Source organism: Diaphorina citri, unplaced genomic scaffold (genome assembly GCF_000475195.1).
Source record: "Diaphorina citri unplaced genomic scaffold, Diaci psyllid genome assembly version 1.1 scaffold1840, whole genome shotgun sequence".
Classification (NCBI taxonomy): Eukaryota; Metazoa; Arthropoda; class Insecta; order Hemiptera; family Psyllidae; genus Diaphorina; species Diaphorina citri.
In genome coordinates, this window is record NW_007379266.1 from 1 (window position 1) to 17382 (window position 17382).

Consider the following 17382-nt stretch of genomic DNA (forward strand, 5'->3'; position numbering starts at 1 on the left):
GATCGCACAGATGAATGCTTGGGAGAAGGAGAGGTTGAAGGCCACCTGGAACCCCATGTTACTGCCACCCTGTAACTTGGTCATCTGGAAATAGACACAAAAGGGGTTAATAGACACAAAAGTAATGCGTTCATTTAGGCGTTATTTTAAAGTTGAAGAGCAGAAAAAAATGAGGAACTAGGTATTTTTTCTTTTCCTTCTACGACTTCTGGGGATAAGATAAGAAAAAGAAAGCCGTTCCGAGAACGAACCCTTCACCTAGCGCTTAGGTGCGCTACATTCTAATCTAGTTTCAAAGCTTATTTATTTCATGTTTCAACACATTGGGTTGTTAAAAAAAAAAAAAAACCTGAGGTACTTAACTAGATTCAGATAAAAATAATTAATATTTTTTTTATCTGAATTTAATTTTTAATTTTTAAATATTCACGATTATTAAAAAAAAAAATTAAGGTAACTAGGTTAGCTAAAAGCGAAGGCCAGCCATTCACTATCAGGTAGACCTGACAGGTACGGCTGAAAAGGTCCGTCTGTCAGGTCTACTTGATACCTGATGAGCACACACACTATCAAGTATATCTGATCACTAAGGCCAGACTCTGAAAATGATGGACGCTCTATCATTTGTAATTTGTAATTTTTATTTGACATTTTAAGTATACATATTTTTCATATAGGTTAAATAAATTTCAAATTGAGTTTCATTTTCAAAGGTTTGATTATTCAGGTGACTACGCGCTACTAAAAGTCGCACGACTACACTTCCAATATGCGACATGACCTCATAATTTATGATTTACCTTTTCACCAGATCGTTAATATAGATGGCATAGTCCTCAGGGTTTGATTTCTTCACGAGAATTTTCTCTAGTTGAACGTCCGAATCTTCTATGAGGAATGGTGTAGTCATGTCGTGGCCAACTGAGAATGAAATAATATCACAGCATTTTTTTTTTTCAAGTTTGATAAAGGAACTGTATCAGTGAAGATCCCGAAATGGAAGAGAGAAGGATAAAGTTCGCCAGCCGTTCGGAAAAACTGTTTAGGATAAACATATATTTATATAAAAAATAGAGGAACATTGGGTACATGTAAATAAACATAAATAAAATAAAAGATAAGACATGTGAACAATAATCGCTCACAAGGTAGGGAGCTATAAAGGACTATCTAGACTCTAGATTTTAGAGGTATCCTAGGATCGAAAAAGTCGGATTCTATCCAGCTTCTATATGTATAGGCCATATGTTAAAACTCCCCTTTTTGGACTTGGGAGATCGGGAAGTTTGGTATAAACTTACAATCATTTGTCTTGTACATATCGTAGAATGCCAGAGTAGATGATGTATTCTCAGAGCCTTTGTTGACCCAGTTAGCACGCAAGCTTACATCCAGGGGCTTGATTTTGACAGGATTTCTAAGTCTGACGTCTTAAACTTAAATCCAGTCCGAATGAGATAGTGATGGAACATGAGTTTGGTAGAGAGATAACTGATGACATATCCCAGTTAGCACGCAAGCTTACATCCAGGGGCTTGATTTTGACAGGATTTCTAAGTCTGACGTCTTAAACTTAAATCCAGTCCGAATCCAACCTCAGAGATCCAACCTGTTCTTTAAAATGAATTATCAACCGCACATCCAACTGGAACCGTTATACCTGGAAAGGGACAATACAATGTTTATTTGTATTGTCCTGTTTCCTCTTTGTCCGACACAGAGCTTTAATTTTTTTTAAATGCTCCATGGACAAAGAGTAAACCATAACATGTATTTTATTTAATGATGTTGAATTATTGTATTTTATTTGGTGTATATCAATAGCAAAACTGTTATACACAGGTCAATTACAATTAAAAAAGGATCCCCGGTGGATCAAAGGATCAGGGAATAAATTATGCCTGATTATTTTATTTTAGAAGTTTGAGATCCATCATAGGATGTAAGGATTTCCCTTTATGTCTTCTGTGTCCCCAACAAGCAGAAATGAAAGCTGACCATCTCTTAGTGTGCTCAGATCTTCTAAATACATATACAAGATATCTACGGAAAATATTGGGATGCAAGAGACATATACAATACAAATACATATACAAGATATCACCGGAAAATATTGGGATGCAAGAAGAAAAATGACCTAACAGGCTAATAGTCAATTTCTAGCATTTGAAGCCGTTGTACCTGGAAAGGGAATAAATTATGACTAATTATTTTATTTTAGAAGTTTGAGATCCATCATAGGATGTGAGGATTTCCCTTTATGTCTTCTGTGTCCCCAACAAGCAGAAATGAAAGCTGACCATCTCAGTGTGCTCAGATCTTCTAAATACATATACAAGATATCACCGGAAAATATTGGGATGCAAGAAGAAAAATGACCTAATAGGCTAATAGTCAATTTCTAGCATTTGAAACCAACTAACCAACCAGCCAACCAACCAACCAACCTGTTTTAGAAGTTTGATAGAGGGAACTATAACCACGGAGGTCTTATCGTCCCGAAAGCGAAGAGAGGATGGGGAGTGATGTCAGCGCATGCGCAGAGCAAAACACGTCACCGGCTTTTTTTCTCTAAGTCAGCCATATTGCGATTAATATTTAATTTTAAAAAAATTCCAAACGTTTTAAGTTTTAAAGAAATTAAGAAATTTCGTGTTTTAATTTTAGGTATTAAAAACTAAAGACAGTTTATTTAAATTATAATATAGTGACATTTTATACTCTTTTTTCATTCTATTTTTATTAGTAAGAACTTCCCTAGAGTTCATTGTCAATGGCCTCTTACATGTACTTATGATGAATGAAAGTTGAAGTTTCAAACACCACAAATATTTTTCATTATTATTGTATTCATGATGAGGATTGAGGAATGATTGGGTAAGTGTTTTATTATGTTTTAATACCTAGGTAAGGTACCTATTGCCTGGGCATATTTTGTAGGTGTAGCCATAGTAAGTACTTCCACAGAGAGAGAGAAACCTCAGTACCTATGAAAGATAGGTACCTATTTGGATAAAATTTCTATCATGGAAACTGAATAGATAAAGGAAGATGATTGCTTTAGAAGTGTTCTAAAAAATGTAGTGACCCTAAAAAGGATATTTCCACATTTTCCAGATTTTGAAAGTTTAGACCGATTCCAATAGATAGGTACTTTCTCATTACAGTGTATAGCTAAACTATGCATAATGCATACAATGGAAAATTAAAGAAGAAATTGTAATTACAATCTTCATTAAGTAATACGTTATTCAAAGAAAAAAGTTTCGTGTTTTAAGTTAGAATGGGATGAGGTAGTAATATAATTAATAATTAAATAAACCACATACTCAGTTGTCCAAACTCCTTGAAGCCCGGTTCATTAAATGACAGCAGGGTAAGTATGACAGTCACAATGATGAACAAATACACACAGAAGTCCCACACCAGAGCTGCGATCCAATAGACGGATGGTTTTGCCCCGGATACAAACTGGAGTGCATAATGTATACAATAGAAAATTAAAGAAGAAATTGTAATTACAATCTTCATTAAGTAATACGTTCTTCAAAGAAAAAAGTTTCGTGTTTTAAGTTAGAATGGGATGAGGTAGTAATATAATTAATACTAATTAAATAAACCACATACTCAGCTGTCCAAACTCCTTGAAGCCCGGTTCATTAAATGACAGCAGGGTAAGTATGACGGTCACAATGATGAACAAATACACACAGAAGTCCCACACCAGAGCTGCGATCCAATAGACGGATGGTTTTGCCCCGGATACAAACTGGAGGTGCTTGAATCCGGACTCTCGCTCTTTGACCGCAAATAGAATCATGATCGCACAGATGAATGCTTGGGAGAAGGAGAGGTTGAAGGCCACCTGGAACCCCATGTTACTGCCACCCTGTAACTTAGTCATCTGGAAATAGAAACAAAAGGGGTTAATAGATCTAATGCGTTCATTTAGGCGATATTTTAAAGTTGAAGAGCAGAAAAAATGAGGAACTAGTTATTTTTTCTTTTCCTTCTACGACTTCTAGATCCCGAGATAAAATCTATTAAAAAAAAATACTGGTAAATCTTATTTACTGACGTCACGGCATACGCTCCCGTACGTGATGACGTCACATCAACTGTCCCGAGCAAAGTTCCCTTGCACGCAACACGGAGTTTCTGTGCATTTCCGATATTATAATCTGACGTCACCACTCTTCGAACTTTTTTTTATTAGAATGGCTCTAATGCGTTCATTTAGGCGTTATTTTAAAGTTGAAGAGCAGAAAAAAATGAGGAACTAGGTATTTTTTCTTTTCCTTCTTCGACTTCTAGATCCCGAGATAAATCTATTAAAAAAAAAAATACTGGTAAATCTTATTTACTGATGTCACTGAATACGCTCCCGTACGTCCCTTGCACGCAACACGGAGTTTCTGTGCATTTCCGATATTATAATCTGACGTCACCACTCTTCGAACTTTTTTTTATTAGAATGGCAAATAAAAATTGATTTTTCGACCTTTTAAGGAACTTTTTTCGGAGTTTTGACCTTATATTTGTATTTTCACAACTTTTTACGTAGGAGTCGACCTTTTATTCATAATTTTTACCCAAATAGGTATGTACTAACTTATCCTCTATTACCTTGACTTCTGCTCCATAGGGCAGGGGATAATTGACCACTGTAATCCTAGCTCCAGGGCCGGTCAGTGTATTGAACATGATGTTGTGAATCATATTGAGTACCAGGGGCGGAACGTGGTAAGGCTGGTTGTTGAAGTTCGGAGTTTTGACCTCATATTTGTATTTTCACAACTTTTTACGTAGGAGTCGACCTTTTATTCATAATTTTTACCCAAATATGTACCTACTTATCCTCTATTACCTTGACTTCTGCTCCATAGGGCAGGGGATAATTGACCACTGTAATCCTGGCTCCAGGGCCGGTCAGTGTATTGAACATGATGTTGTGAATCATATTGAGTACCAGGGGCGGAACGTGGTAAGGCTGGTTGTTGAAGTGAGCTGTAATGACCCGCTCAGAGAATGATATACCGGCCATGTATCTCTGAGTTACTTGAGTGATGGATTCGATACTCTGTAATGATTACCATAGAGAATATTCAAGCTGTGAATGGTTTTGCTGGAAACTGACATTAGAAAATAAATCTCGATCAGTTTTCATCGAGAACTCAAAGGGATTAAAAAAGAAGTATGACAGAGGGAACTGTATCAACGGAAGTTTCATCATCCCGAAATCGAAGTGAAAGAAGAATCAAGGTGAGAGAAGGACAGGACAGGAGAAAGCTAGCCGTTCCGAGAACTATCCTTAAATATATCTGTTTGGGATAAAGGGCATTGCCAGTATGTTTTTCATCCAATTATTTAGACGATTCTTTGTTTCTCCATAACTCTCGAAAGGTTTGTCCAATTTTGATGAAATCTGTCAAAAAGGTTGAATAAAATGGTTGAGCAAAAAGAAAAATTTCGTAGGGGATAATAAATAAAAACTTTACCTTATTCAAAATGTAGTCTTGTATGTAAGGACCAGAGAATCCCAGGTCTGCCACTTCATGCGAGGTTAAATTCTTGAACATGTTGTAGAATGCCACAGCAGCATCTGACTGGTCTAGCAGAGATATTGTGGTCACTGGAGACCCGTATGCCTGTAATAGAATAGAAATTAGAATATACTACAATAGAACCTATTATACAATAAAATAGAATAGAATACACCTTTGAATAGAATAGAACAGAATAGAATATACCTTGGAATTTTGAAAAGAAAATACCCTAAAATAGAATTGACCTTGTTTATATTCCCAGCAGCGATAGCACGTATGAATGCATCAGCTCTGATGGATCACTGAAGTTAAGCAACGTTACGTGTGGTTGTACTACAATAGAACCTATAATAAAATAGAATAGAATAGACCTTTGAATAGAATAGAATATACCTTGGAATTTAGAAAAGAAAATGCCCTAAAATAGAATAGACCTTGTTTATATTCCCAGCAGCGATAGCACGTATGAATGCATCAGCTCTGATGGATCACTGAAGTTAAGCAACGTTACGTGTGGTTGGTATGCGGATCGGTGACCATCTGGGCAATCGCTGGCTTTATCCGGCTCCGGGTGTTTGGCTGTTTGGTAAACAGGAGGGCGTGGGTTCTATCCCAGCAGAGGCATTTTTTGTTTTTGTCTCAAAATCTCACAGAGCAAACTAAACGCTAGTTAAACTTTAAAAATGTGACTGCCTACTTTTTCCAACATTCTGTATTAACGTTCTCATGAGAATGTTGGAAAAAGTAGGCAGGACCTTCGACTTACCCCCAGGTCCATGGTGAACGGAGGCAGATCCTTCTGTCCTTGCCAAGTCCTTACTACCAGGATGGAAACACTTTAAACAGGAGGGCGTGGGTTCTATCCCAGCAGAGGCATTTTTTTTTGTCTTAAAATCTCACAGAGCAAACTAAACGCTAGTTAAATTAAACTTTAATACAATAGTCCGTCCCTTATACCTTTTTATTACTATTGTAATAATAAAGGAAGGACGGACTAAAAATGTGACTGCCTACTTTTTCCAACATTCTGTATTAACGTTCTCATTAAAGTAAGGGTACCGAACCCGGGACCTTCGACTTACCCCCAGGTCCATGGTGAACGGAGGCAGATCCTTCTGTCCTTGCCAAGTCCTTACTACCAGGATGGAAACACTTACCTCGGTGGTGTAGTGGTCAAGGCGCTCGCCTGGTAAACAGGAGGGCGTGGGTTCAATCCCAGCCGAGGTATGGAATTTTATCCTCAATATAATTTGAGAATTTGACCACAATAATAATGGTAGCCTACTGCTGGAGTAAAGGGACTTTTCAGACCTATGCTAGCAGTATAAATAAGCACTATTATTATTATTATTAAGTATCTTACAAAAGATTCGTATAAGCCCAACACAACCTTTAGGGCTGTTTGCTGTTTGTCCCTACACCCAAAAGCCGCAGAGTGGCTTTCTGTGTGCGAATCTTACAAACGAAAAGGAGATAGGGCGAGAGAAAGAGAAATGTTCGATAGAGGGAACTGTAACAATGGAGGGCAAAATCGAAGAAGGAAGGAGGATAGGATAGGAGAAAGTCAACTATACCTTTTATTATTGGTAATAATAAAGGAAGGACGGACTAAAAAACCAAACAGTATTAACCTGTAGTATATCCCACAGACCACGCCTAGCTGCCGGGTCCATGCCTGATGTTGGTTCATCCAGTAACACCACTTTGGATTGAGCAATGAGCGCGATCCCTACTGACAACTTCCTCTTTAGTCCGCCAGAGAGCACGGTGGCTTTGGTGTGTGTGTAGGGCTCCAGGGCAAATGTTTGAAGATAATGCTTGACCTCGTTACGTAGGATATCGCCAGTGAAACCTTTGAGCTGAAAACGGAATCACGAGGGTGTTTTTGATCTGAAACCTACTTAAGTTGCCAGTGAAACCTTTGAGCTGAAAACGGAATCACGAGGGTGTTTTTGATCTGAAACCTACTTGAGTATCTTACAAAAGATTCGTATAAGCCCAACCCAACCCTTAGGGCTGTTTGTCCCTACACCCAAAAGCCGCAGAGTGGCTTTTTGTGTGCGAATCTTACAAACGAAAAGGAGATAGAGCGAGAGAAAGAGAAATGTTCGATAGAGGGAAGTGTAACAATGGAGGGCAAAATCGGAGAAGGAAGGAGGATAGGATAGGAGAAAGCCAGTCGTTCCGAGAACAAACCTTATCCGTTTAGGATAAAGTCAAATGCTCCGGGCAGGAAGTCAAACCACGACCTAAATATGTTTTTTTTTTTTTTAAACATGGAGAAGGAAAATTCTAAAAAATTCAGGAAAAGTAAATCACTGCCGATTTCACAAAGGTTCATCTTACCTTAGCAAAGAACTGTAGGTGATCCTCCACTGTGAGAGTTTAATATTTTCTCACGCTTTTAGTTTTCATTTCTATAAAACTCAGGGACGATATTAGATTTCAAGGGCGAAGCCAAGGGAGCGCGAAGCGCGACCTCATGCTCACCCCGCGAAGCTCCCGGGAGCGCGCAGCGCGATCGTTAACAAGGGACCGCAAAGCGCGACCCCATGCACACCCCGCGAAGCCCCCGGAAGTGCGCAGCGCGACCGTAAACAAGGGAGCGCAAAGCGCGACCCCATGCACAACCCCGCGAAGCTCCGGGAGCGCGCAGCGCGACCGTATACGCAACTCCGCGTAGCGAACACGCGAAGCCCCCGGGGGGTCGAGCACGAAGTGCGAGTTTTATCTATACGCGAATTTCGGGTGTTACCCCATTCTCAAGATGATATTTAATATTTAATTAAGGTTGCAATTAAATATCATCTTGAGAATTAATTCGGGGTAACACCCGAAATACGCGTAAAGATAAAATTTGACCTCTTAAAGTTACTTTTCCGGAGTTTTGACCTCAGATGGATTTTCACAACTTTTTACGTAGGAATCGACCTTTTATTCATAATTTTTACCCAAATATGTGCCTACTATTTATCCTCTATTACCTTGACTTCTGCTCCATAGGGCAGGGGATAATTGACCACTGTAATCCTAGCTCCAGGGCCGGTCAGTGTATTGAACATGATGTTGTGAATCATATTGAGTACCAGGGGCGGAACGTGGTAAGGCTGGTTGTTGAAGTGAGCTGTAATGACCCGCTCAGAGAATGATATACCGGCCATGTATCTCTGAGTTACTTGAGTGATGGATTCGATACTCTGTAACGATTACCATAGAGAATATTCAAGCTATGAATGTTTTTGCTGTAAACTGACATTAGAAAATAAATCTCGATCAGTTTTCGTCGAGAACTCAAAGGGATTAAAAAAGAAGTGTGATAGAAGGAACTGTATCAACGGAAGTTTCATCATCCCGAAATCGAAGTGAAAGAAGAATCGAGGTGAGAGAGAAACTGACATTAGAAAATAAATCTCGATCAGTTTTCGTCGAGAACTCAAAGGAATTAAAAAAGAAGTGTGATAGAAGGAACTGTATCAACGGAAGTTTCATCATCCCGAAATCGAAGTGAAAGAAGAATCGAGGTGAGAGAAAGACAGGACAGGAGAAAGCCAGCCGTTCCGAGAACTATCTTTAAATATATCTCGCCGCTAGAAAGTCAAAGGAGCGTAAGTGATTTTATCAAAATTTTCGTAAGCGCACTTAAGTCTATTTGTGCTGCAATTATTTCCGCAAATATCACATACGCCTCAACATAAAAATCAATATCTTGACAATGGTTTAGAAATCACATACGCCTGTTCGTGCTATCAATAGTATCTCTCAAACGTGGTATGTCTGTGTGTTAATGTCATTTTTTGTTTTTTGTCACTTACGCCCTTTTGACTTTCTAGCGGTGATCTGTTTGGGATAAAGGGCATTGCCAGTAGGTTTTTCATCCAATTATTTAGAGTATTTAGACGATTCTTTGTTTCTCCATAACTCTCGAAATATTTCCGATTTTGATGAAATCTATCAAAAAGGTTGGAAAAAGTGGTTGAGCAAAAAGAAAAATTTCGTACTTAGGGGATAATAAACAAAAAGTTTACCTTATTCAAAATGTAGTCTTGTATGTAAGGACCAGAGAATAAAGGTTTACCTTGTTCAAAATGTAGTCTTGTATGTAAGGACCGGCAGACGCACTACCAACTAAGCTAACTAGGCTGGCGTAATTGATAGGATTGATCATTAGATATTGGTCATTATCATTCAACTTTCGGTTTACACCCACCTCATAAACACATCCTCCATGGTGGTCAGTGATAGCCCGTACTCCTTCACATGTAGTTCTCCCTGTTTGCTCTCCAGGTTCTTGAGTAGGTCCGGGAACAGAGAGGAATCCGTCAGTCTATACCGCACCTCATTGTCAGTCACCCATTCTGCCTGACCTTCTGGACAATACTCACGGATAAACGCAGTCACCTGGCTCTCATTGAATCCTTTGTGATCCTTGATGAGTGTGAGACTGTAGCCTTGCCCTGAGAAGAGAATAGGAGAGGGAAAAATTAGCCTTATTATCCAAATGCCTTTGGCGCCGCCAAAGCCAAGGCCCAAACCCCAAATAATAATAAAAAAAAAGCAATCCAAACGTGGCATGTAAAATACGATCAGCTGGCATAGTTTGCTTGGTTGGTAGCGCGTCTGCCTTGTAAATGCTAGGCCGCGGCGATTCCCGCCCAGGGCGAATTTTGCCCTGAACGGATAAGGTTCGTTCTCGAAACGACTAGCTTTTTCCTATCGTATCTTCCTTTTCTTTTCGATTTCGGGACGATAGACCTTATGGCATGTAAAATACGATACGATCAGCTAGCATAGTTTGCTTGGTTGGTAGCGCGTCTGCCTTGTAAATGCTAGGCCGCGGCGATTCCCGCCCAGGGCGAATTTTACCCTGAACGGATAAGGTTCGTTCTCGAAACGACTAGCTTTTTCCTATCGTATCTTCCTTTTCTTTTCGATTTCGGGACGATAGACCTTCGTTGTTACAGTTCCGTCCATCAAAACTCTCTATTTTTCAGTATTTGGTATAGTTTACTCACCGAATTCTTTCTTCAATGAGAACGGTGTCCCGATGGCTTTGAGTTGTCCTCCATTGATAATAGCGATCCGGTCCCCTAGTAGATCTGCCTCGTCCATAAGATGAGTTGTCATCACGATAGTACGCCCTTGCCGTTCTGACTAACCAAAAACCGAAAATTAGTATGAGATAGGACTAACAAAAAACCAACTAGGTTTGGATAAGTCCTTCTATGGGGACAGACAGACCGACAGACTGACAGACACCGAAGCGAATACAATAGTCCGTCCCTTATACCTTTTAACACAAATAAAATTCCTTTTTTTATATACGAAGCTAGTACTATACGTAGCTCAGGCCAGACCTGACAGTCTCCAGAAGGAGAAGAAAAAAATCCATATACTTACCATGATTGAATAAAACAGACACAAGGAAGCATTGTGTGATAGCGGAGAATGAATACAGAACTAGCACTGTGAGGAAGATGAGAGGGTTGGTGGATTTGATGACACAGCCCTGGGACCAGGGGACTGTTAGTAGTCCTACAATGATTATGGAAGGGATAAGCCATAGGAGTTGGGACTTTATAGTCCACGCAGCTAGCAGTGTGAGGAAGATGAGAGGGTTGGTGGATTTGATCACACAGCCCTGGGACCAGGGGACTGTTAGTAGTCCTACAATGATTATGGAAGGGATAAGCCATAGGAGTTGGGACTTTATAGTCCACGTATATACGAAGCTAGTACTATACGTAGCTCAGGCCAGACCTGACAGTCTCCAGAAGGAGAAGTTATTTCTGGTGTCCTTTTTCTGAGTGAGTTTTACAGTTTACTGAACGAAAAGTGTTAGTATTTGGCATCTTACCTAGCCAGTATGTAGCCTGGATGGGGTAGTACCATGGGAGTGGCAGTCCAGTAGACCCAGGCCATACGGCTTCAATGTACAGAGCTGCCACTAGATGTATCACACCCATTATTGCCATCATACTAAGTATATGACCCAGACATAACTCATCATCAGGAGTAACGCTCTTCCATACGTTATTCCATTGAACTCCTTCCCCTGAGAATATAGGTAAAAATTATTATAGGTACGTTTTATTTTATAGGTAACAATTGAGGAGCTGGGTGCAAAAAGGGAAATATGGATTTTTTGTCCTTTTTGCGTAAAACGGTTTTTTGAATAAAAAAAAAAACAATTTTAAGGTAACTAGGTTAGCTAAAAGCGAACTCTAAGGCCAGCCATTTACTATCAGGTAGACCTGAAAGGTACGGCTGAAAAGGTCCGTCTGTCAGGTCTACTTGATACCTGATGAGCACACACACTATTAAATATACCTAATCACTAAGGCCAGACTCTGAAAATGATGGACTCTCTATCATCTTCATAGCTTTGATTATTCAGGTGGCTACGCGCTACTAAAAGTCGCACGACTACACTTCCAATATGCAACATGACCTGATAATTTATTATTTACCTTTTCACCAGATCGTTGATATAGATGGCATAGTCCTCAGGGTTTGATTTCTTCACGAGAATCTTCTCAAGTTGAACGTCCGAATCTTCTATGAGGAATGGTGTTTAGGGCTGTCCCTACACCCAAAAGCCGCAGAGTGGCTTTTTGTGTGCGAATCTTACAAACGAAAAGGAGATAGAGCGAGAGAAGGAGAAATGTTCGATAGAGGGAACTGTAACAATGGAGGGCAAAATCGAAGAAGGAAGGAGGATAGGATAGGAGAAAGCCAGCCGTTCCGAGAACAAACCTTATCCGTTTAGGTTAAAGTCAAATGCTCCGGGCAGGAAGTCAAACCACGACCTAAATATCGTTTTTTTTTAACATAGAGAAGGAAAATTCTAAAAAAATCAGGAAAAGTAAATCACTGCCGATTTCACAAAGGTTCATCTAACCTTAGCAAAGAACTGTAGGTGATCCTCCACTGTGAGCTCTTCAAATAGCAAATCATATTGTGGACACAGGCCGAGACTTTCCCTGACTTTGCCCATCTCATACCAAATATCATGGCCATCTATGTATGCTGTGCCAGAGGTGGGGATGATTAGACCTGGGAAATAGAGGTAAAAGTACGGTTACTCCGGTCGTAGAAGGTCCCGAGATCGATGCTCACCATCGACAAAAAAAAAAAAAAAAAACACCCGCCGGCATTCGGCGATTTTGGAAACACTTAGGAAGCACACAGTCATTACAATTTGCAACAGGTGTAGATAGATTAGGCTGCGGGCATACAGGTACTTCTTGGTGAAGATACCTTTGAATTGGCCCCACCATAGATCGAATCCTTTGTTTACTGGAAGGGAATAAAGTTATACGTGATAATAGTGGGAAAATCTACATACGTATAATTAAAACTACAATAAAAAATCTGGTGTGAACATCACACGACTTTCTATTACATTTGCAGAATACGTAGGTATTTGAAAAGAAATAGAAAATAAAAAAAGTGTTCTCATGTTGATCCAGCACCTAAATGGGAAGTGTTGTCTCTTCTCGCCCATGAGATGAGAGACATACAACATACAAGGGATCCGTGTGATACAAGTGCCACAAGAATTCACTGTATACCTAGTTACCTACCTAAGATGTAAAAAAAAAACTACTGTGTTAAGTATGTCACATGCTTGGCTAAGGGACGTAGTCTAGAACTAGACAATTGGCAGCTTTTCACGGGAGTAGTATTTTTGTTTTTCCAAGTTTTTTATGTACCCTTATTGTGATATTTACCTGTTAGCATGGACATGGTTGTAGACTTGCCAGCGCCATTATGTCCTAGCAGTACTGTAATTTGATTCTGATACATATCTAGTGTGAGATTATCCACTGCTTTCTTGCCGGTCTTGTAGATCTTGGTCAAACCTCGTAACTGAATACCGCTAGCGTTAACAATATCCTTGGATTTTCTCTTGTAACCTGAACACAGAATATATATAATTGGAAAAGAATAGAATAAAATCTCTCTTGCTAAACGAAGGAGTTATACGTAAATTTCAACTTGACTTCTTTTCCTTTAGTTTGGCCAGCCTAGTTCGCTTGGTTGGTAGCGCGTCTGCCTTGTAAGCGCTAGGCCCCACTAGCGTTAACAATATCCTTGGATTTTCTCTTGTAACCTGAACACAGAATATAATTGGAAAAGAATAGGATAAAATATATCTTGCTAAACGAAGGAGTTATACGTAAATTTCAACTTGACCTCTTTTCCTTTAGTTTGGCCAGCCTAGTTCGCTTGGTTGGTAGCGCGTCTGCCTTGTAAGCGCTGGGCCGCGGGTTCGGATCCCGCCCGGGGCGTATTTTGTCTTGAACGGATAATGTTCGTTTCTCCTATCTTGTCTTCCTTCTCTCTTCGATTTCGGGACGATAGGACCTTAGCAGTTGCAATCCCTCTGTCGAAAATCTCTCCTTCTTCTTCTTCTTCTTCTTCTTATTAAAAAAAAAAAATAAAAAAAAAAGACCCGATCACTTCTCGGAGGAGCTCCGGATCATTTTGAAGAAATTCTTTGTTCGCTCCGAGAAAATCAATTAAAGCATAAATTCTGGGACACCCTGTATACAGGCATAATAACTTCGTAGTCAACATCATTGAAGGAAGAAGAGAAGGAAGACAAGGAAGAGGAAGGCCCCGCATGAGCTTCATGGAGCAGATCATGGAGTATGCTGGCACAGACTCCTACAGTGAGCTGAAGAGATTAACCCAAGACAGAGAAGCATGGAGAAGAGTTGCCAACCAATCCTTGGATTAAGATGATAGATAGATTGTGATATTTACCTGTTAGCATGGACATGGTTGTAGACTTGCCAGCGCCATTATGCCCTAGCAGTACTGTAATTTGATTCTGATACATATCTAGTGTGAGATTATCCACTGCTTTCTTGCCGGTCTTGTAGATCTTGGTCAAACAAAACCCAACCTCTCCCTCTTCCCATTAGGGCCCTGGAACCAGATATATTGGACATTACTTCAGGGACATATGCGGACATTCGTAGATTTCGTAGATTCGTAGAAGCTTAACCCATCCTTTAGGGCTGTTCGCCCCTACACCTAAGCCTCGGAGTGGGTTTTTTGTGTTTGGAGTTAAGCTGCTATCCCCGGGCCTTGATGGAACCTAGAAGCACCCTCACTGGTATATTTCAACCTCTTCAGTTTCATTGGAAAAGAATAGAATAAAATATATCTTGCTAAACGAAGGAGTTAAACGTAAATTTCAACTTGACTTCTTTTCCTTTAGTTTGGCCAGCCTAGTTCGCTTGGTTGGTAGCGCGTCTGCCTTGTAAGCGCTAGGCCGCGGGTTCGGATCCCGCCCGGGGCGGATTTTATCTTGAACGGATAATGTTCGTTTCTCCTATCTTGTCTTCCTTCCCTCTTCGATTTCGGGACGATAAGACCTTAGCAGTTGCAATCCCTCTGTCAAACCTCTCCTTCTTCTTCTTCTTTAAAAAAAAAAGACCCGATCACTTCTCGGAGGAGCTCCGGATCATTTTGAAGAAATTCTTTGTTTTACCGATTTAAGGCATCACAAGAAAGCCGAATAGTTCGTCCGACTTTTGGCAAACATTAACAACTAAAGGACATTTCTCATTTTTGGTGTCCTTTTTCTGAGTGAGTTTTACAGTTTACCGAACGAAAAGTGTTAGTATTTGGCATCTTACCTAGCCAGTATGTAGCCTGGATGGGGTAGTACCATGGGAGTGGCAGTCCAGTAGACCCAGGCCATACGGCTTCAATGTACAGAGCTGCCACTAGATGTATCACACCCATTATTGCCATCATACTAAGTATATGACCCAGACATAACTCATCATCAGGAGTAACGCTCTTCCAAACGTTATTCCATTGAACTCCTTCCCCTGAGAATATAGGTAAAAATTATTATAGGTATGTTTTATTTTATAGGTAACAATTGAGGAGCTGGGTGCAAAAAGGGAAATATGGATTTTTTGTCCTTTTTGCGTAAAACGGTTTTTTGAATAGAACGTGGTGCGCTCTATCTTCCAGCGTTTGAACTGCAGTGATAATACAGCGTTTTTTGTAAACATACTTTTCAAGGATTTTGATGAAAAATTGAAAACTTTAAAGTTAAATATCTCAGTTTGATGATTTTCAATTATTATAGGTATGTTTTATTTTATAGGTAAGCTGGGTGCAAAAAGGGAAATATGGATTTTTTGTCCTTTTTGCGTAAAACGGTTTTTTTTTTAATAGAACGTGGTGCGCTCTATCTTCCAGCGTTTGAACTGCAGTGATAACTTTTTTTTCTAAGCTTAATCTATACTTCTAAGATTGACTCGGTCATAACTTCAAAAAGAAATAGGCCCAGTTAGATTGGTTAGTACCGCGTCTGCCTTGTAAGCGCTAGGCCGCGGGTTCGATTCCCGCCCGGGGCGGATTTTATCCTGATGGGATTCTCGGAACGGCTGGGTTTCTCCTATCCTGTCTTCCTTCTCTCTTCGATTTCGGGACGGCAAGACCTTAGCAGTTACAGTTCCCTATGTCAAACCTCTTTAAAAAAATGGAAATGTAGAAAAAAATCTTGGCCACTCACTAAAATGTTTATCCTCATCATAGCTTCGCTAATCGCTATACGTTAGTAATAGAAAGTAAGAACACCTAGGAGGTATACTCGTAAAAACTTTCATAGAACTAGTAAATATTTTTTTCAATAGAAAAAGTGCATATAAAATGGTCCACTGAAAAATATATCTGACATTGACGCATTAAAAAAAAAAATAATAATAATAATAAAAAACTCGCGTTTTAAACTGGTATTTCGTCTCTACGTCCTTTTTGTTCCGTCCAAGTATTACTATTTTCTTACCTATGGAGAAGGAAATGAGAAGATTCTGTTACTATTTTTAAAATTCAGGACCCAATCTCACCTATTCCCTCATACATGAGAAGATTCTGGAAGGCATATCCCATGGCGGAGTTAGAAAAGAGACAGGTGTAGAGTTTCTGCTGAAATGTCATCAGCGAGTATTTGGGCTGCAGAATGATATAGGGAGAATATGTGCCGAACCACACCAGACCCCCTACTGTGGCTGCCGTGCTACCTGAGAACACAACGAGGAAGCAAGAGCTCTATGAGAAATGTGATGCAATATAATGCAATGGAAAGTAAGGAGAAAAAAAAAAAAAATCTGGTGTGAACGTCACACGACTTTCTTTTACTCTAGGGGACTTTTTTTTCTTCGATATCATGTGGGTATGAATGAATATAGAAGGAACCAGAAAGCAAGGTAGACCACGACTGAGATGGAATGATCAAATCAACAAAGATATCATCAAAAGAAATCAAAATCTCAGTCTCATTGAAAACCAACAAAAATTTAATGATAGAACTTGGTGGAGAGGTTTTGTGAATAGTCGACCTGTTCCACCAAACAGAACGACTTAGGATAGCCGGTGCAGCGGTTGAGAATCTTATTTTCAAAAAAAACTTTTGGTAGAAGTTCCTTTTCTTCCAAGATGGCGCGTGTTTGGAGAAAAACTCCTTGGGTTTAGAGATCAAGACGAATACAAAAAAGTGTTACCTACCTGTGTTAATGTTAAGTAACATTTAGAATGGACAATAGTTGCACGGGTGACTTACCTTGACTTGTCGACTGAGATGTTCTCTACCAGCTATATCATCATCAAATACTTTATTATAGGTATGTTTTATTTTATAGGTAACAATTGAGGAGCTGGGTGCAAAAAGGGAAATATGGATTTTTTTGCCCTTTTTGCCCTTTTTGCCCTTTTTGCGTAAAACGGTTTTTTGAATAGAACGTGGTGCGCTCTATCTTCCAGCGTTTGAACTGCAGTGATAACTTTTTTTCGGTGAGTTACAGCGTTT

General features: G+C 39.6%; 1 protein-coding gene across 1 annotated transcript in view; it reads right to left on the bottom strand.

The window, feature by feature from the left end:
- Positions 1-796: 796 nt before the first annotated feature.
- The window catches only part of LOC103517414 (ATP-binding cassette sub-family A member 3-like), a 29225-nt gene continuing 12639 nt past the window's right edge, over positions 797-17382 (bottom strand). The window contains exons 8-25 of the mRNA XM_026829521.1: positions 16424-16625; positions 15197-15394; positions 13277-13462; positions 12445-12599; positions 12014-12075; positions 11401-11522; positions 10966-11210; positions 10559-10697; positions 9750-10000; positions 8531-8743; positions 7178-7405; positions 6629-6703; positions 5499-5648; positions 4868-5080; positions 4627-4776; positions 3628-3904; positions 3330-3431; positions 797-921 (exon numbers count right to left, since the gene is read on the bottom strand). Coding sequence (XP_026685322.1) covers positions 797-921; positions 3330-3431; positions 3628-3904; positions 4627-4776; positions 4868-5080; positions 5499-5648; positions 6629-6703; positions 7178-7405; positions 8531-8743; positions 9750-10000; positions 10559-10697; positions 10966-11210; positions 11401-11522; positions 12014-12075; positions 12445-12599; positions 13277-13462; positions 15197-15394; positions 16424-16625 — 3093 coding nt within the window. The remainder of the gene's footprint in view (positions 922-3329; positions 3432-3627; positions 3905-4626; positions 4777-4867; positions 5081-5498; positions 5649-6628; positions 6704-7177; positions 7406-8530; positions 8744-9749; positions 10001-10558; positions 10698-10965; positions 11211-11400; positions 11523-12013; positions 12076-12444; positions 12600-13276; positions 13463-15196; positions 15395-16423; positions 16626-17382) is intronic.